Source organism: Enoplosus armatus, chromosome 2 (genome assembly GCF_043641665.1).
Source record: "Enoplosus armatus isolate fEnoArm2 chromosome 2, fEnoArm2.hap1, whole genome shotgun sequence".
NCBI lineage: Eukaryota > Metazoa > Chordata > Actinopteri > Centrarchiformes > Enoplosidae > Enoplosus > Enoplosus armatus.
In genome coordinates this window covers 1974019-1998862 of record NC_092181.1, presented here as the reverse complement: position 1 = coordinate 1998862, position 24844 = coordinate 1974019, and the positions used below count along the sequence as shown (strand labels likewise).

The following is a 24844-nucleotide window of genomic DNA, read 5'->3' as shown; positions in this document are numbered from 1 at the left end:
TCTATTCCTCCATGTAAACCAGCTTAATGGTAGATTTTGAGTTTTTTACCATAAAGTTGACAGAATATATGATTTGTTTTCCTTTGAAAATATATATGTGAAGAGTAGGGGTATAACGATTCACATATACGATGGCCCAATTCTAAAGTTGAGCAACAAAAGTATTTGGGATTCCCTGGTCTTTTATGAAAGATACAGTATCTATTTGAAGGTAAGCAATGCTACTTTTATAGAATTGGCTTATTTGAATTTAGAAGGGAAAATGAATGCCTACATTAAACAAATGTTAAGAACTGTTGCTTTTCAGTTTTCACGGTGTCAAAGAAATGCTGGTCATGCTGTTCGTCCAGACGAATAAATGATTGCACCCGTCGAGACTCTGCCGTTTTTTACCACACCGAGGGCTGCTACAATCAGATTGCATCGAATCGTTCTGTATTCAAATGTATCGTCCCAGAATCGTATCGTAGCCCATGTATCTAGATATGTATTGGATCGTCTTAGAAGGCAGAGATGCACGCCCCTAGTAAAGAGGTTTTGAGGGTAGACTTATGCATTTTCAACATGACTCCATTGCTCTTCTATTGTGTTGTGGCGTAAGTAAAATACTTGAGTGGCAAGATGCTATAATTCTAGATCTGACACATTAAATCTTCCCTCTAACTTTGGAAAATGTAAAACCTCCCCTTTAATCGTGTTATCCCCCCCCCCCAATATAAAGTTTGCGATAATTGAACATGCTGGGGCTTTCTTGAGTGCAAATGTTGAGCAAATTATTGTCTCACCCATTCAAATGACAAAAAAGGCAATATGTAGATTGTCATTGCATTTGGTCTGGAGAGGACTGAAGATAATTTGTTGAATCTCAGGCTAAACAGTAAACAAAGAGAAAAGCATCGCAATCCGTTTTGTTGTTGGAATCAGAAAAATAAAAAAGTTAAAGTCTGCTGCAGGTGCTGCGTTACGATCCTTGTGCAAGATTCTCAATCAACTCTTTTGACGTGATTTTCTTGCAAAACCAATTTAGCCAATTAAACGACAGACTTTCACTTGCACACAGCTTTGTTTTTCTTTTTTCCAGTGGTTTTACAATTGCTCAACCCCCCACCACTTTTATTACTGCTGAACTGACAGATTTTAAATTTGTTTCATTCTACATTGTTGAACTTCCTGTACATCACTCTGCTCACTCAGCACTGAGCTCAACATTATCAAACCACCTATTAAACTTCTACTTCTAATTGAACTTATTAAAGCTTATTATATAGCAACCAGACAGTAATCTCTTTTCTAATTTTCTACATAAACTAAAAGATAATCTGTAAAAAAGACACAGACACAGACAAATATTAAGACCATTAGACCTTCATTTTAATCAGTGCAGTGTAACATTGCAACTTCTGCATCCATTATATCTCATGCTTGTATGTTCAAGTGAACAAAATAAAACAAATTTGAAAAGAAGACTGCACTACAGTTTCACTACTGCCGACATCCAAAGTCACGATACAGCATGACCACTTGCTCCATGCCCACACAGGTAGGTCTGTATGTGTCACTCGTTTGACACTCTGTATTTGTGGGCCAGTACTCGATCCAGGTTCTCTCACCGAGTGCGTACTGATACCTGAAGAGAGCAAAGTGAAAATACATTGGGTCTTCATGTAGCCAGGTGTCTAACACGTTGGAACACAACATGAAAAAGCATAGCTCCCTCTTTCCCACAAAAAAAACTCTTCATTTAATCCTATCAATAGCTTCAGTAATATGGAGCCAGGACAGTGACATTGGTTTTCAATGACAATCTCGGGATTCTTTTCTTCATTCCACTCGTTTTTAAGTGACACCTTCTTTTTTTTATGCTGTCAGGTGGTTTTCAGTTTCAACTTTCTGTCACGGGGAGAGGAGGGGTTTAAGGGGAGGGGCAAGGTGATTTACATATAATCTGCATACTAAGGACAGAACTTCACTCTTCCTGAACCAGCTGTCCTCCCCGAAGCCTCTGGCATCACTGCAAACTTACGGCAATGGCTTCCACAAGCTCACCTGGAACTTTCAAACAGAAAGTAAGTCTGTTTCTCTAGATTGTTGTTTTCTCTCATAGAACCGAGCTGAGTTAAAGTAACTTTTAACTGACATTATGCTGGTCTGGCAGAGGTCCGCTGGAACAAGCTGTTAACATGTTTAGATGGACACAATATTATGGGGGGGGGGGGGGGGGGGGGGGGGTGCACACACCACACACATGCACATTCAGAACAAACTTACAATATATTTTTGGCATCATAGTGAATATCTTTGGACGAGCCCATGATGAGGTAGGTTTTGCCCTTTGCCAGATCTAAAGACTCCCTGCAGTGCGGGAGACCGATAAATGTGCGCTCTTTATCCTGAGGACCCACATCTTTACTTCCTGTAATTAAAATATAGGAGAAGAGAGAGAAAGTACTTAGCAAAAGGTGCAGGACAAAACATTACTGTTGTATTATTTTTTGTTTCAGTAAAATTTGCCATTTTACTGGTCCATGTACTGGACTATTTCTTGGCCAGGACCAGTAACTTCCTCTGTGTGTCCACTGGTTGCCTGGCAATGCAAGCTAAGTTAGCTGGCAGGTTGGTAGCTTCATACGTAGCATACAAACATGTGAGTGGCATCAATCTTCTCATCTAAGACAGGGAATAAGCATGTTTCCCCAAAATATTGAGCTTGTCCTTTAAATGGCCAAGGATTTTTCTGTCTAACTGGAAACACCATAACATTTCAGAAAATGATGTCACCTCGACCTTTAAGCCACTTTACAAAGATTTTAAGGAAACCATCATGGGGTCGAAAATTGTAGGCAGTTCAGAGATAAATACCCACCTTCTTTGATGACTTCCAGTACCTGCATTGTGTAAATGTCGGTGGACAAATCCTCTCTAAACTGATCCAGTCTCACTTTGTACACTGAGGACAGAAACGTTGCAGATTGTTAGCTCACTTACTCCGTCGCTCAATTATTATCTCAATCTCTTAAACAACAAACAAACATACACGTCCATGTATTGAATCAAAGCGCAATATAAATGCGGTCCATTTACACTCTCTTACCAAAATCTATTTTGCCGGTCTGGTCACTTTCACAGGCCTTCGCTGTGCGATCAGCATTTTGGATGTTGCCCTTCTTCTGCATACTGCAGTTCTCTGGAAATACACAGTCGGCACAAAGTAAATACACAACTGCTGACTTGATTAAATAAGCACATGTGGGTGTGTGTGGATGGGTTAATGGGTGAGTGCAGCTGTATCTAAGCCACACTTTAGGTATGTTAGTGAATTATTCTTTAGCTCTGACTGCCGCTCTGATCCTACAGGATCCTGCAGGTGCGTGTTGCCTCTGACAGAAAGTTCTCATGATTACGTTACAATCTGGTGTTTTACTGTAAACCCAATTCCACGACCATCTCAATGTATATTGTAGCTCTAAAAGGACCTTTCTGAGTCTGAGAGAATAATCCTGGTGATGTTTAGCCACTGTAGCTCCGTAGCTCTCATGACGGCAATGTCTGTCTGTTGATCAGTCGGTCCAGACTGAGGCATCCTAACAACTAAAGGATTGATTTCCATGAAATTTGGTAGAGATATCCTTGGTGGCCAGAGGATGAATTCTAATGGTGATCCCCCAGATTTTTCCTCTAGCGCCACCAGCAGGTTGACATTTTTAGCTTTTAGTGACATGTCTCTATTTGATGGATTGCCATGATATTTGGTTCAGACAATCATGTTTTCCTTCTATGGTGGCACTATAGAAGTGATTACAATGTGCCCTACGTTGTAATCACTTCTATAGTGCCACCACCTTTTTAAAATCGTAATTTGGTCAAAACCGACAAAACAACATTTCCATTAGCGTGCTAACATGCTAAACTAAAAGGGTGACAACAAGAATCATTATATCCGCTGTGTCAGCATGTTAGCATTGTCATTTTGAGCATGTTAGCATGTTGACAATAGCATTTAGCTCAAAGTGCTGCTGTTCATAGGTACAGCCTGTAGACTCTTAGTCTTGTTTAATCTTCTCTCCCCCAACTTTATTGAGGTACAATAATAAACTGCTGCAGTTTCCAGACGATGCTGGATGATGAGTCCCAAAAGATTGATCAGTGCTTTACCTCTATGCAGCATAATATTAGTATTGTGTTTAGGTGTTGCTTCAAGAATTTCAGATGTAACAAATTCACACAGTAGATAGACTAGGTCATCAGTTCGACATCATCCTGTCTACCTTCAGCACATGTGCATGCATCATTTATACAGAGCTGCAGTAGCTGTCCAGCTCTCCTCTCTGGCCGGTAGAATTTCACACAGTCTGTTCCTGCAACAAGAAAGAAAGATATCTGAAAATACTTTGTGTTAAATGCAGTACATCAGAAAGTGTACATTAAATACTTTGAAAATGTAATAATGCCCGTGTTGTCTACTCTGACGTGTACTGGCAGCAAAGAAAAACTCCTTTAGCTCATGGAGGCAGCATATGTTTCTAAGTGTCTCAGAAACTTACGTTCATAGTATTCATAGACAGACACAGCAGCTGGTTGTAAGAAGTCCCCTTTCAGCTTCTGATGGATCCTAAAAGTGATCTCCTCTGGTTGTGTGTGAGAAACCTGTGGAGAGATGGAAAGCAAAGGTGAGATAGAGATGAAGAAAGAAACAACATGGCAGAGAGAAAAAGTATAGAGTTAGGAAACACTGATGTCTTACCTTATCCAGGTAGATGATGAGTGAGCCTTTTTCTTTTCTTTCTTCTTCACTTTCTTTTCTTTCTGACAGAACTGTGTTCGTCTCATATCTTGAAATGATGCGGGCGCGTCCTTTGGACATCTACAAACAAACACACACACACACACACACCATCAGAGAACTCGCTAAACCATAAAACACATCTTGTTTCTCCTAACCAAAAACACTGACTTTGGCCCTGTATATGGGTATGTATGTATCTATAAAGGTTCTTACTAAGTTCAGGTCATCTGTGTTGACGGTGAAACCACTTAGCATGCCAATATCCAAGATTGACATGGTTGCATCATGCTCCATGTCCTTAAACCTGTACAGAGAATGGACAGAATAATTAAAAGAACACCTTGAAGAAGATGGATTGAGTGAAAGCAAAGCCTTTTAAGATGTTTCAAATACGATTATATACAATGGGCAGCTCAAATGAACTCAAATAGATGTTAAAGCTCATTTAAAAGAATGTTAAAGAAGTTGTATAATTTCCCTCCAGGGATCAATAAAGTATTTCTGATTCTGATTCTGATTTACACCATCATATTTTCTGATGGAAAAAAAGTGTGAAATGCAGGTGGATAACGAGGGAACCAGGGACATGGAGGGCGGGACAAATCAAAATGATGACAATAACAGAAACAAAAAGGGGAAGGAAGGAAGTAATGTAGGGGCCATAGCTGATTAGAAAATGTTCCGTATAAAGGCATGTTGTTGTAACACTCAACAACAACGATTGTACTTACATAACCTCTATTTTTAGCTTGTATATCTTCTCATCCCCATCCATTTTCTCTGGAGGAACAAAACATATCGTGAGCATTTGGTTTATTTGGAAGATGGATTGACAGCAGGAAAAACAGACAAGCAGATACTATGACAACAAATAAACAAACTAAGACAAATTACCCGGGAGGAGCTGCACCGACAAGTCAAACTTCTGACAGTTAGTGTCCTTTTCTTTAGGCAGAGTGTAATACAGCGACACCATCTGTCACATAGATAGGAGTGCATCTTAGCGTGAAATAAGATAACAGGCATCCGTCTCAACAGTATTGTCCACACAAGGTAAAATAAATGCCTTTGGCCTCATCTGAGATTCAATAAGGACAAAAAAATATATATTTTACTTACTGTCACTTTTGCTTCTCCTGAACCCGTTGCAATCACTGTCACATTCTGGTTTATTTCATTCATCTGTGGGAATATAAATATGCACACAAACACACACACACACACACACACACACACACACACACAGAGGGATCAGCAGAAGAAACATACAGAAAACAACAGGAATGATGACTTAATGAGCCACTGTGAGTTTGTTTGTGAGAGAGAGTGTGTTCTCACCTTAGATGTTCTTGTGGCATAATGGTTTTCCCTGTTGAAGTTGAACTTGTCAGGTTTTGACCTGCCTGGCAACGAGATGTCCACATTGAGTTGATACTCTGGTTCTTTAGCACTGGCCCAGTACTCAGCTAAAGCCTGGTACACCATTATGGTATCCTGGAGAGAAAAAGAGTTAGGGGGAGAAAAGAAGACTGAGAAAAAATCAAGGTTATAAAAAACAGCTGGAGGTACATAACTGTAACAAGATAAAGAGAGGGAGGGGTCTGTGTTACCTGAGTTGATCCATAGCCTCCGCCCTCCTTGTCCTGTTTGTTGAACCATCTGACAACTGGTCTGGCTTTGTCAAACTCCTTTAATAACAGAAGGCAAGTAAATAGTTGAAATGTTCTGTGGTTGACTTTACATTGTATTTTTAAAATAACTTTAGAGAGAAGTCCTGATTGTGTTACAATTTACTTTACATGTAGATTACAACCTGCTAGTTTCCAAAGACTACCTTAGAGCTTCTAAATCTATTATTGCACAATCAAACTGCAGATACTTGAAACCTGCCTGATACAATGTTTTTTAATAAAGTTGTGTTATTATTGTGTGATTATGTGCGATTATTGTCCAAGTCATTGTATCTCTTGTAAGCAAAGGTTGCCCGGAGGGGCAGATATCGACATATAATCATAGAGTGCTCTGGAAAGTGGTCAGCAGTAATGTAAAGGTTCCATAATGTTTGGTGACTTGACTTTTGTTTCTGAACCCTCTACCCTTTTAATGGATGATGACTCTGTTGTATGTTTTCTGTAGCATGACATACTGGTGAAGCAGTGGGACATGCTCACCTTGGCCTTGACCAGAGCCAGAAGAGCGTAAGCTGTGGCCTCCAGTGTGTAAACATGTCCCTTAGGTACAGGCCAGTGGGACAAATCTGAGAAGACACGCACAAATACCTATTTATTACTATGCTGTACCTGGAACGAGCTTAATTCACTACTAATTCCCCAATCCCTAATCTTAAAATATTTCATCTCATAGAAGTGAAATAAAAAAGAAGAAAGTAAAATATGGCTACTTTCAGAATTTCAGCTAGTCTTTCTATCCTTGTAAGGTCATTTGGTCCTCAAGAGCCGAGAGTCACCCGTAAACACGAGAGCCCGCCTACTGAAGGATTTTTAAGGCCAATGCAGATATGGATATTTGAGAGATTAAAAGATCTGATATTTGGGTTTTAATATAAACACGTACATTTGGTTATTCACAAATTTTACCAATATATATGTACGAGCAGGACACTTTACAGTTGAAAAGTAACATTGTCAGCTCTGGTGGACAATCTATGTAAATGAGACACTGTTTCTAAATGACCTCAAACATATCATTTCTGTTCTGAGCTAAAATTATTCCATAATATCGACCATACTAATGTGTTGGTCAGGCTCTAATAAACATTTTATACTAATTATTCATGAAAGTGTCATATTTTGAATCTATAAACCTATAGACTTTGTTTCTGAATATTAGTTTAAGACTCCTGCTGTGTGACTGCACCTTTGGAAGCAAAATCGTTGAGGATCTTTTTGTTCAGTTTGTCTTCATTGGCCAGGGCATATGACGTTATGGCAACAGCATAGGGGTTGGTGAGGCTGGGCAGACGCCTCTCCAAATAGGCCACTGCTTTGTCTATACTGCCTGGCAGATGCTGGACAGAAGGAAAAGAAGGAGGGAGAAAGGAGGATAAGGGGAGAGCAGATAGACAGCAGGGATTGCAATGCAAACATAAGAGTCTGTGAAATGGGTCAGATAACTGTAATCCATCAATTTAAAATATCAAGGAATGTCGTAACATTTGACAATAGCTAAGAGTGGATTGTTTCGCAGCAAGATGTTTGGGTGCCTCGCTTCAACACACCAGCAGTCACATGACCACAACAAACGAGGCCTCATTACGTCACCTTGTGTGGTTGTTGGTTTGAATATGGGATGTGCTTTTCAATCTGGTACAATATTTAAAAGCAGAGATGTAGACTGTAGAAGAGTGGTCAGTTATTATCAGAGGTGGGAAGAGTAGGCAAAAACTGTACTCAAGGCAAAGTACCGTTACTTTGCAAAAACAAGGACTCAAGTAGAAGTAAAAGTAGTCATCAAAATAACTACTTGAGTTAGAGTAACTAGAAAGTAGTTTTTTATTTGATGTGGATATGACTGGAATTATTTCAATCACATGGTCTTCTCCAGGTAAAGATAAAGAAGTGAACATACACCTGTATTTATTTTTGATGGAATGACAAGTCATCATCTCCCGATTAGATAACTTGCCACAATATTCTCGGTCTGTATCTCTCAAGTGAGATCATAGAATATTACATTAATGATATACTCTATTAAGTACACCAATAAGTAAAGGAAATGGTCAGTTGCTTCATAGTGGTTCAGTGATTCAGAAAGCTTTGTTTCGTCCATCACTGGTGTGAAGGCAGTAAACGAAGAAATAAAAGGTGAGGGAAAAAGAGAAAAAATCGTATGGAGGAGAGGTACTCACATCAACAGCGGCAGCACATAGTGTGCGTGACTCCTGCATGGCAATAAGGCAGAAGGCCGTCAACGAGGCGTCTGAATCTGAACCCTACACACACACACAAATATGTTTTTATTCATTTAAGATGAAAGTCAATGACATGTAATTGTTTCACCTCAATTCGCTTTTTTTTAGCATCAAGAAGAATTGATTTAGATTTGAACAGTACGCACACGCATTATGCTTCTGAGCGCATATCTAACTTCTCTAAACGAGCCGTCAGATTCCTGTTGTGTGTTGTCAATCAGGAACTTGACAGCGTTACAGATAACGTTATTTTCCACTGCCACCAGATTGCTGGCCATGGTAAACCCCTTGACAACATAGGCCGTCAGCCTTAGAGAGGAGAGGAGAGGAGAGGAGAGGGTGTTAACAGTATAGTTTAATTTATTTGCACATGAACTACACCCATCCTCCTCATGGTCAGAATCTAAGTGAAAGGAGGATGTGCAAACATTTACATATGATGTTTGGGTGCCTCACCAGGTGCTGCCTGGATCTTCTTCCCACACAGCAAAAGACCCATCATTATTACGGTAGGCAAGCTCGTTCTGGTATCCTGGACACAAACAAAACACACACATTTTTACTGACTGCCATTCAACTCTCTACTGAATTTGAATCATTGAATGCCGGTTTGAGGAGTCCTGTTACACTGTTACTGTTACTGTTTTTCTGTGATTGTAACATCTTTCAAATGATTCTGATGGCAAAGGTTTTTGTTTGATAATTTTTTCTTTATTATGCATGTGTCAATAAAATATTTCTTCACTCATTTAAGTCTCTCCTGATTGAAATAAGACAGTCCTGATGAAAACGTCTGCACTCTGTGTTCAGACCACGTATTATTGCTTATTTATTTGTCCCTAGCTTGGACATGTGGGGCAGGAGTAACGTGCATTTCTGTCTACCACACTGTCTTTTTTGATGGCACTTCTGCCAAGTCAGAATCTTTAAAATCTCACACAGGGGGCCATCAATGACATTTTTAGCATCTGCCCTAACAAATACATCTGTATGAGCCTACCGGTCGTGATGTGTTTGAGGGCTTCGTCACGTTTCTGAAAGCCCACAGTTTCCCACTGGTTGGTTTTGTCCAAATATGTGGTTGCAATGATAGGCAGGGTCATGCGGGCCATGTTCTGCTCTCCACAGCCTGAGGGCTCTTTGATCAGTCTACTCATAGAGGTCCCACTAATGGCGTTCTCCACCAATGAAGATACCTGTTCTCTCCCTGCATGCACACACACAAACAGAAAAAACTAAATGTTAAAAACCAATGGGAAGAAACAACTAGTGAGTTAGTTGTTTCCCAATAAGAACAATACAAATTTACACCAATGCAGAGCTCATTGTACAGGCACTGTATCACATAACGTGCCCAAATATAAACATTATGTCTCACCTGTCACAGAGATCTCTGTGCTGGTAGGTGAGTCTGGAACCAAATCTTTCTTGGGAATTCTACTGATCAAAGTTTCTTCTTGTGTACCATCTAAAGGGAGAAACAGTGGGCAAGTTGGAGGATCAGTTAGGGATCAGTGATAAAAACACAATATAACTAAATTACTGTAATGTAGCTTTTTAATAGGTATATTGACTCACCTACACCATTATTAGTGGGGTCTAGATCTACAGTCTGAAAAGATTTAATCAGTATGCCGTCAGGCTGGAAAAACAACAGTTAGGACAAACATTAGAAATCACAGTTACTTGAGTAATCTTTACATGCTGGTGTGTAACAAAATACACTACGCCTTTCTTGGCAAAATATTCAGTCTTCAGTCTGTTTCTTATTTACAGTTTATTTTGAAAAGGTTGATACGGTATTCATTTGCATCAAAGCTAAGCCATAGAGAGAAAAAAATATATATGTTGAGGAAACATTTACTACATCTAGCACTCGAAATGGTAGTGCGTGCACACAAGATACAATTCATGTATCGAGATAAGTGTGTATACAAAGCCAGCACAACAGACCAGCCTTGAGTGTTGAGTAATGGGAAGCGTTAATTGTGAAGGACTATGAGCTAACAGTTTGAGTCAAACTGTGCATAGAGGCTGTATTATGTGTAGCTCTGTTTGTGTCTGTGTTTTTCTCCAGCGGCGGTGCTGATACAGCAGATTGTGAGCTGTAGTTTCCCTGGAAAACACACCTGAACACACCACACTCCTCATTCGGAGCCGCTCTTTGCTGCCAGAGTGTCTCTAGGCTAGGCTGGGCTGACAGGCCGGGCATCCGCAGGGCGGGCTGCCGCTGGTCTGCTCCTCCACACACAATAACGAACACACATTCATCATTCTGTCTGAACCTTCTTGTCACTCTGTTCTACGAACACTTCCAGTCACTGCTTCCAGAAATCAATCCTCGAGGGTGAAGCCAGTGTCTGATGAAACAATCAAACACGATACAGACACAAACAGAGCTACACACACTGATCTTGTATGCGCAAATTAACCAAAATGTGGAACAAATTTTATCTTGTGCGCACGCAATAGCATTTTGACCGCTTGATGTAGTGACGTGGCCTCGATATATTGTTTTTCTCTCTATGGCCACTCCGGGACTCCATAGTTTCCCTACATTCACTTCAACATGGGTGATGGGTGATTGCTGTTCGTTTCCTGTTTCCGACCAACAGTTGATGTTTTTTTTAAAGCATGACCACAATCATTCCCTAACCCTAACCACATGGTGTTTATTGTAACCGCAACGACAAAGCTCCGGTAACCTTTAAACCCCAATTCTGAACCCAAAACATGATTCTTTACCTAACATTTATCAAGTCTTTTTTTTGTGCCTAAACTTAACCAAAGCGTTGTCATCACAAAATCGATAATTTTTCTGCAATGATTTATCAGGATTTTGTAAGGGACAGACAAATGATGTCTTCCTGCTGATACTGGCGTCAGTTCAGGAAACGTTCCTTTGTGCCCAGTGTGTTTCTCTTACCACCACCCGCAGCATCTTCTTGACTCCATCATTGAGCGATGAGTCTTTAACAGACGCTTTGACCTCAATGGGGAATTGTCCTTTCTTCAGGGGAATAATGATAAAGGGTACAGATAGTGTAGTTTGGGGCTCAACTTCAACTTCCTGACGATACCTTCTATGTTTAAAGGCTGCACTGCACACATTCTCCTGTTCAATCAGATCCACACGCACCTTGAAAACGAGACAAAGATGTAGAAAGAAGATGAAGACCCCCCCATAGAGTAGATAATAAGGATCATAATCATCAGTTGTATTTTAGGCAACAATGATGCAGAAAAAATATCATGGTCTCATTGGCTCTGGCCTGAAACGCCAGAGCAGAGTGACACAGACTTACAGTGGCAGGATCAGGACTGTAGTTGTGGAGGATTGCTTTAATTTCCAGCTGCTCTCCGCGGACAGCAGAGTACGGCAGCCTGAGATCAATGAAGAAGTCCTTCCGGACAATGACCTCTAATGGTTCGCCAACACAGATTCCTTAAAGATGAGAGGGATACAAAAAACAAGTGATGTAACAGAGGGAGAAAAAAAAGTGTGGGATGGGAGAGAAGAGGCACAACTAAAACACAAGACAGCTTGTAGTCACTGAATCCTCACCGTGAGTGCTTGACAGACTGATGCCAGTAAACTGCCAGGTTGTGATTGAGTCTTGCAACGGAACAGTTTTCACAGTTGACGTGGTGTCACTGAAACAAAGAGACGTGTTAGCACTTTGAGAGGTAAGGGGTAGCTTACTGTTATTAATGAGGTTATCAGTGTATTTTTTGTGTGTATATGTTTCAGTTGACTCACCAGTTAGAGCATGTAGGCAGTTTGATATCTAACCACAGCCAACTTTCAGGGAACTTGGTGCGAGAAACAATTTCATTGCTGTCCATGTAACTGTCATCCTCTTCACCTAAAGTGTCATTAAAAAGGTTATTATTTTCCATTGGGAGGCAGTGATTGTTTCCTAACTACCAGTATGACCATGGATAGTAACCACCCAGGGCTTTCCCCCATCCCTTGTCCCCGTCTCTTACTGCGAGCCAGAATGAGGCTGTCGTGCATCCTCTCGGCTCGCTGGCTTTCAATCTTCTGACAGCAGTCCACGAAGGCCTGGACACAGGCTGGACCGTCCACGATGTACTCGCTGCGCCTCTTGCAGTTGTATGAAACTGTGGTGCCCCTCATGCCATCCAAACAACAGTCACGTTGCAGTTGGTCTTCATATTTACTCACTGGAAAGAAAGAGGGAGACAGAGACAAGAGACAGAGGAAAGAAGGTATGGAGCGCAAGAAGAAGGTGAATTGGAAAGTTGTAAATAAAGCATTTTAAAATAAGGCATATTAGAAATAAACAAAACTCTTGTAGTTAAGTCAAATGAGTTTTATTTGCATGCCCTCTATTCTTAGACCTTTGATTTGAATCAGAACCCCCCCCCCCCCCAAGAAAAATAGGCCCAAAGAGTCAAATAGGAGGGATTCCTCTCCCTCCAGTATTGGACAGACATGCTATACATGTAGCAGTATGATGAAGCAGATTGACATATTAAGTAGATAAAGTAGAAAGTTTAATTTGTCTTTCCACTAATACCTAATACACAGGTTGATTGGCTGCAATAAACTCTTATATTGTATATATTGAGCCTGAGCTGCGTGGCAGAAGACGACTGAATATGTGGTTATTGGGTAGCTTCAAGCTGTGGTTCTTACCTAAACTGGTGGTGACGTCCATTATAGTAGTGGTGCGTTTGCTCCTGCTGGGGGCAGGACATTTCAATTCTGGAAACGCAACACAGACTAGATCTTTAACAGAACCAAACAAGGTCGGACCTAGACTTGACTCTGCATGGTATAATTGACGTGATGCTCTTAAAATCAAAGTAAGGTCATTTATCTGGGACGATGGATCTACAATTGCGCGTCTCATTTGTGGAAATTTTAAAACACTGTATAAATGCTTATTTATATTTGAAGAAAATGATAACTTTTTACAACCCCAAACAAAACAGAGGGAGCTGTATTGAGCTCATGTGGCAATCAACACGGATGACTGTTGAAGCCAAGATGGAAATGCCTCAAAGGGACAGTTCAACCAAAAACAGATTATCTCACTTACCCTCGTGATATTTGGTGGATCATTTTGGTTTTATGTGCCCAAAGTTTTAGATATCTGAGATTCTGGCTCCACCCCAAAACAAAGGTGGTGAATGCAACTTTGACTCTGGTGCTCACAACACTGAACTATTATCTTAAAGTGGCAAAAGACAACTTTTGAACTTTTATGCCCTAGCGTTTCCAAGTAGTATTATTGTTTGCGCCGCTGTCGCAAAGACAACCAGATCGCTTCCCGTTTTCCCCGGAGCCCAGAAACTACAAACAACATAGGACACACTGCTTTTGTTTCCAAATTTCTGTGAAGAAACGATCACCACCACTTTGGAAATAGGAGATAAGAAAGAAGCATGTCCACTGAAGAGGTAAAGTGACTTGTCATAATTTTATATTGAGTAATAACAACAAGAAACAACCCTAAAAATCCCAATTTGAACTAGAAACCCCGAACTCTGTGCTATGATAAAGGCAGAGTAAAACACCTGGCAGTATTACTAAGTAGGCAGCTTTGGTTACTTACTGATGTAGTAAAAAGAAAGCCAACTGAATGTCAGTTTGGAACCCTCTCATGTGCTGGAGCTTTCTCCATTGAGTGAATGCCTGTCCAAGGTTCACTCTTGTTGTTTTTGTCACTCTCCCCCTTCGCCTTCTTTGCCTCCTCCGTCAAACAAGGCTCTTTTCTTTTTCCAGGTAGAGTTTCCACAGTTACTCTGGTTGTACCACCATCTGCTACATGGGGATAGCTACTAGAGCTACCAGGGACAGCATAAGTGCTATCCTCTTTTTTCATTTTCTTCAAAGAACTTTATACAACAACAGCTTATGTAAAAGCCATGGACGTATGAAGAGAATGGAAAAAGCTCTATCCTCTTTCTGTTTTGGTTGCACAATGGTTAACACACTTCTTTTGTGGCATATATCGAGCCTTCATTTACCCGGTAGAAGACAGAATTGCACAGTAACAGTGAAACTTATAGGGAACCAATATATACATTGATGGTGTCATTATACTATAGCCATAACATTGTGCAATCAACATTTACTTTCACAAATAAACGTGTCTATTGCCACTGAAAAAAACTGAAAAGCAACAAATCATTGCAAAGCAGTGTGTCCAAAACTTGCTGCATAGTTAGATGCCACAAAAGCAATAAATATATATACAAACATAATATACATTTAATATAAACATAATTTGGGTGAAAAGACTCTATAAGATGCAGTTCCTCTGCTGTCCACTAGATGCTTCCTGTGATGAATAAGAAAACCCCAAACTTCTACAGCCACTTATCTTAATTCGTGACATTTCATGGTACAATATTAAAGCCTACAAAGGGATATGTTCAGGGAAGGGAAGGGTAAGGTAGTGTCACCTAGTCTGTAGGGAGTCCCAGAAGCCGTGCTGGACTCAAACAACAACCCAGCATCGTAGAACACACCCATACTGTCCTCCCCTCCACCTGGTGTGCAGCCTGTGTCGTACTTCTCTACGATGTCCCACACCTGAGCAAAGTGTAAGTCATACACATAGAAATACAAACAGACAAGACTTACAGTAAGTGAGTTAAACGTGCATATCCATAAACTCACATGACAGTTCTGAGATGGCATTAGAAACATTTACTTACGCAATGTATTGTATTTGTACAATATGTATTTGTGTAATTCTTCACATCTATGTTTTTAAATGAAACCCCTTTATTTATATTTTCAAGATTAATTGTGAAATAAAGAAATTGCCTTTTTCTGGGTGAGGCGGTGCTTGTTGTTCAGGACGTAGACGCCTTTGTCAACTGCCACAAGTCCCACTGTGGCCCCTGGATCTCCTGTGACCTTCAGACCAAACATCTTGCGAGGCTCAAAGGATGAAGTGTGTCTCGATGATTCCAGCTTCAGCTAAATGTGGAGGGGAGGTCAATGAGTCAGACATGCATTTTGTATTTGTTAAAGCAGTTGTATAAGTAAAGACATGTCCTAGAAATGAACAATGAACTTCATCAGTTTGTGTGTCTCGTTCATCGACCAAATTCGTTTAACTCTGCGACATCAGCGTTGTGTGTCTCACCGAGCCCATGCAGGAGTCCTTGACATCTATCCAAACAGAGTCTGATACCACTTCATTATCATTTGTATGGCAGTAGGCAATGATGCGGAACGATGGCAGCATTTCTTTGGTAATGGGTTCTATCAGGGAAATCAGTACTTCGCCTTGTCTCCTGAAACGGCCATGTTTCAACAGCTGACCTCTGCTCAGGACCTGGGGACACAGATTTGAACCACAAAACTTATCCAACGTTTACTACACACATTTATATACTGCACAGGTCGTGGGACGCAACTAAAATAGTTTTCTATGAGCACACATGCTCAGGTGTAAAACATCTCTCACCAGGTATGTGATGTCATTGTACTGATTTTCCTGCCTGTTGAGGTTGAGGTTGAGGTTGAATTTCAGGTTGTCTCCTATTTGCAGCTCAGCTGTATCCACACCTGCAAAAATGTCATGTTGCAAGTGTTGGCACTGAAAAGATCTAGTGCATTTTACATACTTTGCCACTGCCACACCACCATCACCATCTTATTTGTAACCATCTGATGTTATTTCAGGATGTTCCTCACCTATGTGGATGGAGTTGTTGCCTTTGGTGGTGTATGCTGCAGCGGTCATGTTGGCTGATGCTTGCCTTTCATGTGAAATACGAGAATCCCTGGTCTTTGCCTGCAATTAAAGTCACACACAGGTAAGCATGCACAAACTGTTGAATAAATAATAAATGATATAATACATTTTGCTGTGCGTATAGATGTACATATGAGAAAATGTACTATGTATATATATATAAAACAGAGGTTGTAACATGATTGCCATTTATAACATTTAAACCTAGGTTAACCTTGTCTGTTACTCACTCATTACTAAGGATGATGTCCTGTTTATTCATAAAGGTGTTTGGTGAATTTCTGCAACTGAGGAGGCCCACCGTTTAAACATGGATGGCTGCATTAACATTGTAACTTAATTAATTCTTTAGAAATTGAAGTACAGTTTTGTGCTGATGCCCTTTGACATAGCTGCCCCTCTTTTACAAGACAAAGGAGAAAACCAAGGATCATTCTCTGGTTCTCTGGTGTTTTTTAACTCTTTTGTGCCTGACACTTTGGTTTTGACTGCTGGCCGACCAGGAACCAACAGCATCCAACCAACTTTGAAAGCAAGAACTTTCTGAAAGAAGCCTGTTCAATGTCAGTGTTCTAACACAACAAAAGTTAGACCTGAAGAAACTCTGAATACTGCACATACTGCATACTGGGTGTGTGCAGATGTTATCATCCCGCTGCCTGCTGAGAGAGAGAGGCACAGCCAACTCAAGCGCCTCGTGGGATCGAGAGTGCACCCCGAAAGTGGCTGAGACAGAGGAATAAATGATTCAAGCCGAGTCGCCGCGTGGGAACGAGTGCACCCGAAGATGCCCGATCAAGCTCCACAAAGGTACCCACAAGAGAAACGGCACTGCGTCTCTGAACCACCAGGTGAAACTTTACTTTTCCTGTGATAGTGAGGTTGACACTAGAGATTACTGATAGAAGCCCAATTTAGCATTCAGAAGTAGGATCTCCCTTCAATACGATCATGATATGGAATCATAAAGTAGCCTATTTCACTTGTGCTTCCCATACCTCTCAGCTGCTGAAAGGTACCTTTAGTGAATTTCACTGTTTAATGTTCAAGTTTCATAAACATGTGAGGACAATGTTTGTGTTATTACTCTCACTGCCAGAACTGGAGACAAAAGTTCCGTTCTCCAGCTTTAAAGCTGCGTTATTCGATCTTTGGCCTCCAGGGGGCAGAAAAACGTCAACACACACAACCTCCACATACAGTATCACTGGTTTATAAAGTTGGTATGGCTAACACGTTCGCAAAAAAATCTACGTTCACATCCAGCTGACACATAACAACATTAGCATTCATTTGGAGTCATGTTTCTGGCCACCTGACAAATTTAAGTCCAAGAGTCACTCTCCTTTTAGTTCTGTTTTGGTATCCACAGATATCTTGGTCTTTAGCTTGAAGGTGTAGGCTACAGTATGTTCACCAATGTGACACAGAACCAAAACAATATGCCATGGAAGCTAAAATCTGTATAGAGCTGCAGACTTGGGTGATTGCTCTGCTTCATTTCACCACTACATGTGAATATCAAAAATGTTGATTAATGTAGGTTTAAGCTTTCTTTTGCCAATCGGGCTGTAATAAAAAAAGGGTAAAAGATTTCAGAGACTTACGGTGATTGTAAGTTCTTTAGTGTTTCCTTTTGTATTGACGGTAAGCCTTGCCATGCCATTGGCTGCGGTCAAGCCCTGCGCCTGGCCTGGATTGACCACCACTATAACACCTTGTGCCGGAGTGTCATCAGGGTTCACAACTTCAACCTGCCATCAGAGACACAAACAGCTGAACTATCAGAAAACATAATTTCATTAAGGTCAAACTAATGCTATTTTCTGCAAACTGCACTACCTGATGATTTATATAGTAAACAGTGACCCACATTTTTAATGGGTGACTTTCGGTCTCATCTGTTTGTGAAAACCTGCCCTTACATCATTATGACAATCCATTAAAACATTACACATCAATTGGGAGCATTAAACAGCATGTGACTTTCATATTTTTGAGGTTATACAGTCATGTGTGTTTTCAAATAGTGATTTAAATAGTAGTAGTTAAATGTTTCCTGTAAAGGATATTTTATTAAAGTAGAAATATAGTCATACCTTTGCTGTCAGTTTATGTAAATCTAAACAAGTACTTTACCGTGACATCGAAGGACATTCCTGGTTTGAAGTATTTGGGCGTTTTCTTGAAGTGGATGGTGTAAGGTGATGTGACAATCTTGATACCATTCAACTCTGCCTCCACCATTTCACTACCTGTGAGTTGACACAGAAACGCAAACACATTCACACAAACTGATTACACTTTTCCTTCTAGATTAACTGATACAGAAAAACGTATCCTGTATATTTTGTTTTTTATTCTTGTTTGGGACATTTTAGACACTAATAATACCAATAGTGACTTTGACCCTTGGAGCTGTTGAATAAGCATGAATCACAAGTGATCAAACATACTGAACAGACACAAACAGGCGGTCTCTCTTTCTTACCGCTCGCCGTCAGCACGCTGACGACTACGTATATGGAATGCTCCAACAGTGTGTGGATGTTTGGGAAGGTCTGTGTGATGTGCTCTTTCTTCAGTGTGGCCACGCCATTACCACTCTCGATCTAATGTGACATTGTACAAAAAGGCATCTTGAAATACAGTCAGTGAACAGTTGGAGGTACTTTACTAAATGTGTAAATTCTTATGTCATCTGTATCTCTAGATGGGAATGCAACAATTGAACTGAAATAACTGCAGACATATTAATAACAGGAAATCCTACACGTTTCATGTTTTAGAGTATTGCAAATTTTGTAGCACTGGTTAAGGACAAGCTGTAAAACACATCGTTTTTAAGACAGAATGACCAATCAACTGGCGAACTGACAGACAGAAATACAATTGTGAGTATGTGCTCACCGGCACTCTGACAAGAGAACCTTGAAAGCTCTTCTTTTGACCCTGATACATGACCCCAAATACCACGTAGGCCGTCCCAGCCACCTCTTCACCAAACAGATACCTAAAACCACAAGAGAAGGACATGTTTAAGCCCACAATGAAGTAGGGGTCAAAATGTCACAACAACAACAACAACAACAAATGACCAGCAGATGAAAACACCCTTTATTTTCTCCTCCAATGAATCTACCAATCAGACCTGGTCTCTAAAGCCACAAAACAAAAACCTTCACGTACGTAGCTTTGATGTTGACGGTGAGCTCTTGACTGTCCACGTAGAAGAAGGGGCTCTCAGGCGTCAGTTTAACCTCAAAACTGGGCAGCACTGAAACATTAAATTGTGTCCAATCAGGTAACAAGTAAGTGAATGTTGTAGGTCTGTATAGGTTTTAAATAAAAGTGCAGGTAATGAGGGACTTACCATATTCTTTGACCTCGAACTCTGCAGAAAAGCTCTGCTGTGGGTTGCTTTGGAACTTCGCCACCACCTTCCACAGTCCGACACTACACACAGACACACACAAGAACACGTATTTCAACAGGAAAACAAAAAATTTAAATATTCATAACATTTAGCGACTGAAGGTGACACAGGAATCAGACCTCAGACTGCATGACGGTATTTGTATGTTACACAAATTGAGATGTACAAAAATGAGGTGCTGCAAAGTACTTGATGTTTATACTGGCCTTCAGAGAGCAGTGAGTACAGAAATAGTGATATTTAGAAGGTTTAAAGTTTTCAGATTGGCCAGCAAATAGATACTGTACCGTTATCTTATGCTGTTTTAGGCCGATTAGTTTAGTTCATAGTTCACAGGGATTAAATGTATTTCTGTTTTGTTATCACTGACTGTCCATTTACAGTTTAGATCAGTTAGATCAAAATAAATTAATTTCTCCACAATTTAAAGGAATCGTGTGACATTTCAGCAGATTGACAGACTGATATCACTCTGTTAAATATACAGCCAGCATCCCGTTAGCTTAGCTTAGCACAAGGACTGGAAACGGGAAACCACAAACAGTCGTTATGCTAAGCTAAAATAACCTTCTCCTGCCTGTTGCCTTATATTTAATGGACAGATATGACAGTGGTATCAATCTTATTATCTTACTCTCTGCCACAATTTCCCAAAGTGTCAAACTATTGCTTTGATAAATTCAGATGAGAAGTTTAAAGGTAGCTTTACCACACCAAATCACAAGATTTCCTCTAGCAAAGATGGCAGTTATTGCTAATCTGCTTAACGAATATTTATTCATTAATTCTTCAGTTGGCCTTGATTGGCACGACTGAAAAGTCTCTGTGTGATGTGTGTGCTGTGGATTCAGTGTCTCCACACTTTATACACTTTTTGTTGAGTGGTTTAACAAACATACAACATCGAAGTTAATTAATAAAACATAACATAAACATCTTAAAAAATACTTTACATAATCTTACATAATTGAAGTTTGTTGTTATTGTTTTGAATTGAATGAACCTGTTATCTATGTTCAAATGTAAATTCACTACTAAAGAACAAAATGTATAGAAATGCAATTAAAATAAAATACTCACCTCACAGTTTCTGGAAGTTGGTAATCTCCAGAGCGGATCCCTGATGTCAGAGAGACTATTTTACGTGTTAAAACGATGCCTTCAGGGGTCTAACAAGAACAATATTGAAGAACCATTAACAGTGAGAATTGCCAGTTCAGAAATGAATTGAGTAAATCCATGCTACAAATCTTTTGTCTACAATCCATGAGCCTCGTCAGCTTCTACATTGACACCTTTTTCAGCTATTTCTTAAAATGTTTAGTCCCCCAATGCATTCAATATGCAACTCAACCACTAGAGGGAGGCATGTTTTTATTTTTACAGTAAGTGGTTGGACAGGCGTCACTAGAGTGGGACAAGAAACTTACTTACTTAGTGCATGTGTTTATGTTTTTTTGGCTTCATGCTTCCAGTCAAAGCTGATGATATGATATTACATTACAAGTGTGTGCTTGTCAAAGATAAAATACAATACCACAATCTCAGTGACAATAGAAGCATCAGTTTGGGTTTCATCATCCTTCTCTACGGGCTCCATACCGGGCGTCACTGCAAACATCCTGTAATAAACTGACAGAGAGAGAGAAAGAGGTTAATTTTGCAGCTGAAGGTTGAAGGAAGGTGCATCTGTTTTGAGTCATGTGACTGTTCACAGCTTTTTGACTTTTTTATTCCACTTTTGTTCAATAAAAAGGGGTTATTTATTTTAAAAAGTGAAAAATGCTTCAGTCAAACTGATAGAAATGAATACGTAGTGTGATATATTGTGTACAGTAACATCTTACCTTTCTTATCGAGACATTCTCACAGAAGTAAGTGTGTTTTTCAGCACTGATGTAGTGTTGAACTCACCTTTGCTGTTGGGGGTGTAGAGGGTCTTATCAGTCTGGATGAAGATGTACCCGGACTGGAAGGACACTAAGACGACTTTCTCCAGCAGTCGGTCAGGGAACTGAGCTTGCAGGTACACATACTGCTTCATGTTGGGATCCTTACTGAAGTCACCAGTAGGGATCTGAAACCAGTATGTGGAGACACAAGCAGTGTGTGAGGAGCAGGACGGGGTATGTCAGTATGTGCAGTTATACATGCTACATTTCTTGATTGGAGTCATAATAGAAAACAATTTCTTTAGACTAAAATAAATAAATTCAGGCTTTAAAATACTGATATCACTCGTGTATTTTGGCAACAGTAACGTGTGTTTCAGCATTTCCACATTACCTTAATTTGTGCGAGCTCCTGGAAGTTTTTTGCACTGGTGAGGGTCACAGATGTGGATGCCAGCAGATTAGTTTTGGTTGGATGGTTCATCACTCTGACTTCGACCCTAATGTCTCCTCCTGTGCAGTCTTGACACTCCACAAAGATGTTTTCTGCTGTTCCTACCCGCAACAAGTTGGGGGCAGACATCACCTTCCTGCAGAGCAGCAGTGAGAGAGAAAGAGGGTGAAGTCACTGGACAGAAAGGAGCACATGCTTTTTAGGATGTACTGAAAAACATTATTACGTTATATACCTTATTTTTAATTCAATGTATTTTAGGCACTATAAACCACCAAATTACCAAATAAAAACCCAACATATTTGCTCAGATGAGGACCATGAGATCCAACGTGGACACATAATGAGTGATCTATTGATGATCTTGACTAAGATCCAGCACTGGATCAATGCAACATTTCATCATGGCTCTGGACTCTGATGTGTCTGGAGTAATGCATCACTGTGCAAACTGCACATAATTTAGGTCAGTTTACTGGCATCATGTGAAAGACCACATTACCCTGACTTATGTGACACAAACTGCAAACTGGACTACAGCTCCTCATTATGTAAGACACAGGTGAAATGGGACTGAGTTAAACCGATATTTGTATCCACACACTTTTTTAAATTGAATATAAATGCAGGAAACCCCTGATATTGTTGTTGCTCCCATTCCAGTTTAGCCAATAACAATCTGAATATCAGGAAGCTGAACAAACACTATATATTATCTCTGTTTTCCCTGAATTAATTCAAGCTCAGGGGGAATGTGTAAAGGCTGGTCTACTTACAATGGAGCTCCATCAGCCAGAGAAGTGAGAGAGGCAAAGGCCAGAGAGGCCACCAGCCACAGCAGAGTCCTACTCATCCTCCTACCTGATCCTGATCTGCTGTCAATGTAGAGTGTTGCTCCTTTTAGCCTCTCTCCTCCCGCACCTCCACTTCACCTCACTACTGTCTCATCCGTCCTCCTCCCAAAGTGTTTCAGTACACAAACACACTTACACATGATTTCCCAGCAGCAGTTGAGAAACTGTCTGTTATCTCCGCTCTGAGGAAAAAGATAAACAGTAGAAAATCAATGAGGGTTTACATGTTTGACTAACGTTTATACATATAGTTTACTGCAGAATTACAGGAAAACAGCTGTTCTGAATTCATGATGTTTTCTAAAATGATGCCTTTGTTTTCTTTCTTTCTTTTCCTTGTTTGGGAAAATATTGAGTCACTTATGATTCTTATTCTGAGCCTGCTGAATCAGCATAACTACACATGATCAGACATATTGAACGTGCACAAACACAGTCAACTAGTGGGGTGAAAGTCAGAAGTCATTTCTGGGTAAAGTATCTGGCAGGGCTTTTAGGAGTTTCAGGGAATTTTCTCCAATGACAACCTGATTAAAATATTGGTTGTCTGTATTTTAATTATTTTTATTAACTTATTAATTCCATAATCATATATATCTTTTGAAAGTATTCAAATCTTTCAATGATTTGAATGGATGTAAATGGTCTCAATGGCTTTTGATTTTCCAGAGAATGAGCAACAGATGTTTGATAAATACACTGAAATATATTTCACACAATGTTTTATTTTTTGGGCTCGATGTGAACCAAGGAAACTGTGGTTCATGGTCGCCACTCCTACATTACCAAGGCGCCCCATTTATACTGAAATATTACTTGAGGAGTGATAAATTATCAATTTATATTATATTGAATCCATCCAGTGAAAAATCTATGAAAAGAGATATTATATTTTAACTTTTTTGTACTTTTTAAAAAAAGATTTTTCATTTTTTCATTAATATTATAGAGTAAACACAAAAAAAGTGACCTTTGAGTTTCTATATATCACTTAAGATAAAAAATATATTCAAAATATAAACATTTAGATTGCATCTATTGTTTATAGGCTTGAGTGATATGGTGATAAATACACGAGATATAAGTCTATAAATTTGTCAACCATTAGTGATTTTTCCATACCATTTATGGTGAGGCATCTACCCCTTTCATCTCTCTGGTTGTGTTAGGCCATTGTAGGCAATGTGGTAAATCAATTAATTGATTTACACTCAAACTGTAACTTAAACTCAAACTTCTGTGTTAATTGATTTAAAACAAAATTCAAGTTGTGGTAACAAGAAATTGGCTTGATAATTTTTTCTTCAGTTCAGGATTTCAAGTCCCCTCCCCAACCCACTTAACATGCCTGGAGAAATTCAGACTTGCAAAGACTGTGCATTAGAGGACCTGCAGGCTGAACAAATATGATACAAAGGACGTTTGTTGATGAGAATCATTTCATTTACAAATAAATTCTACTAAAGCATATTCTCAATTGTGATATGACCAATAGTGTACTCGTATACAGAGGTTAGGCTACACCTGCTGATACAGTTGATGGAATATGTTGTATTACTACACGTAGCTAACGCTAGTCATATTTAGCAGTGTAATTTGGCCTCCTACCCTTTAGCTTAGCATGGCAGTGGATAAGAATGAAAGTTTCATTTAACAAATCTGTTTAACTAGAGCTTTTCATTTGTTCAGAAAATCTTTGTGAAACCTGACATCCAGCTGTTACAGTTTGCTATAGCGGGGTACTTAACT

General features: G+C 39.8%; 1 protein-coding gene across 1 annotated transcript; it reads right to left on the bottom strand.

The window, feature by feature from the left end:
* Nucleotides 1–1482: 1482 nt before the first annotated feature.
* Nucleotides 1483–23094, bottom strand: LOC139290798 (complement C3-like). Its single transcript, XM_070912664.1, has 43 exons — nucleotides 23018–23094; nucleotides 22182–22377; nucleotides 21810–21972; nucleotides 21433–21527; nucleotides 20976–21064; nucleotides 19833–19915; nucleotides 19649–19736; nucleotides 19370–19472; nucleotides 18951–19071; nucleotides 18599–18714; nucleotides 18067–18213; nucleotides 16399–16498; nucleotides 16169–16269; nucleotides 15845–16036; nucleotides 15520–15675; nucleotides 15153–15282; nucleotides 13378–13446; nucleotides 12705–12902; nucleotides 12475–12580; nucleotides 12280–12368; nucleotides 12020–12159; nucleotides 11641–11853; nucleotides 10293–10356; nucleotides 10093–10182; nucleotides 9715–9921; nucleotides 9171–9246; nucleotides 8861–9023; nucleotides 8652–8735; nucleotides 7661–7811; nucleotides 6955–7040; nucleotides 6394–6471; nucleotides 6122–6277; nucleotides 5903–5965; nucleotides 5678–5759; nucleotides 5515–5563; nucleotides 4997–5087; nucleotides 4742–4861; nucleotides 4542–4644; nucleotides 4266–4355; nucleotides 3092–3184; nucleotides 2864–2947; nucleotides 2269–2413; nucleotides 1483–1627 (listed from the first exon to the last, which is right to left on the bottom strand). Exons 1-43 carry the CDS (start codon nucleotides 23092–23094, stop codon nucleotides 1483–1485), a joined length of 4992 nt encoding a protein of 1663 aa, XP_070768765.1.
* Nucleotides 23095–24844: the final 1750 nt, after the last annotated feature.

Bases quoted from the DNA above. Each gene is read 5' to 3' on its own strand.
- LOC139290798 (XM_070912664.1), bottom strand. From the start codon at position 23,094: ATGAGTAGGACTCTGCTGTGGCTGGTGGCCTCTCTGGCCTTTGCCTCT. The intron at 12,581-12,704 runs GTAAGAGACGGG...ATGACACTTTAG, and splicing joins CAGCCTCATTCTGGCTCGCA to GTGAAGAGGATGACAGTTAC. The intron at 7,812-8,651 runs GTGAGTACCTCT...CCTTCTGTCCAG, and splicing joins TATGTGCTGCCGCTGTTGAT to CATCTGCCAGGCAGTATAGA.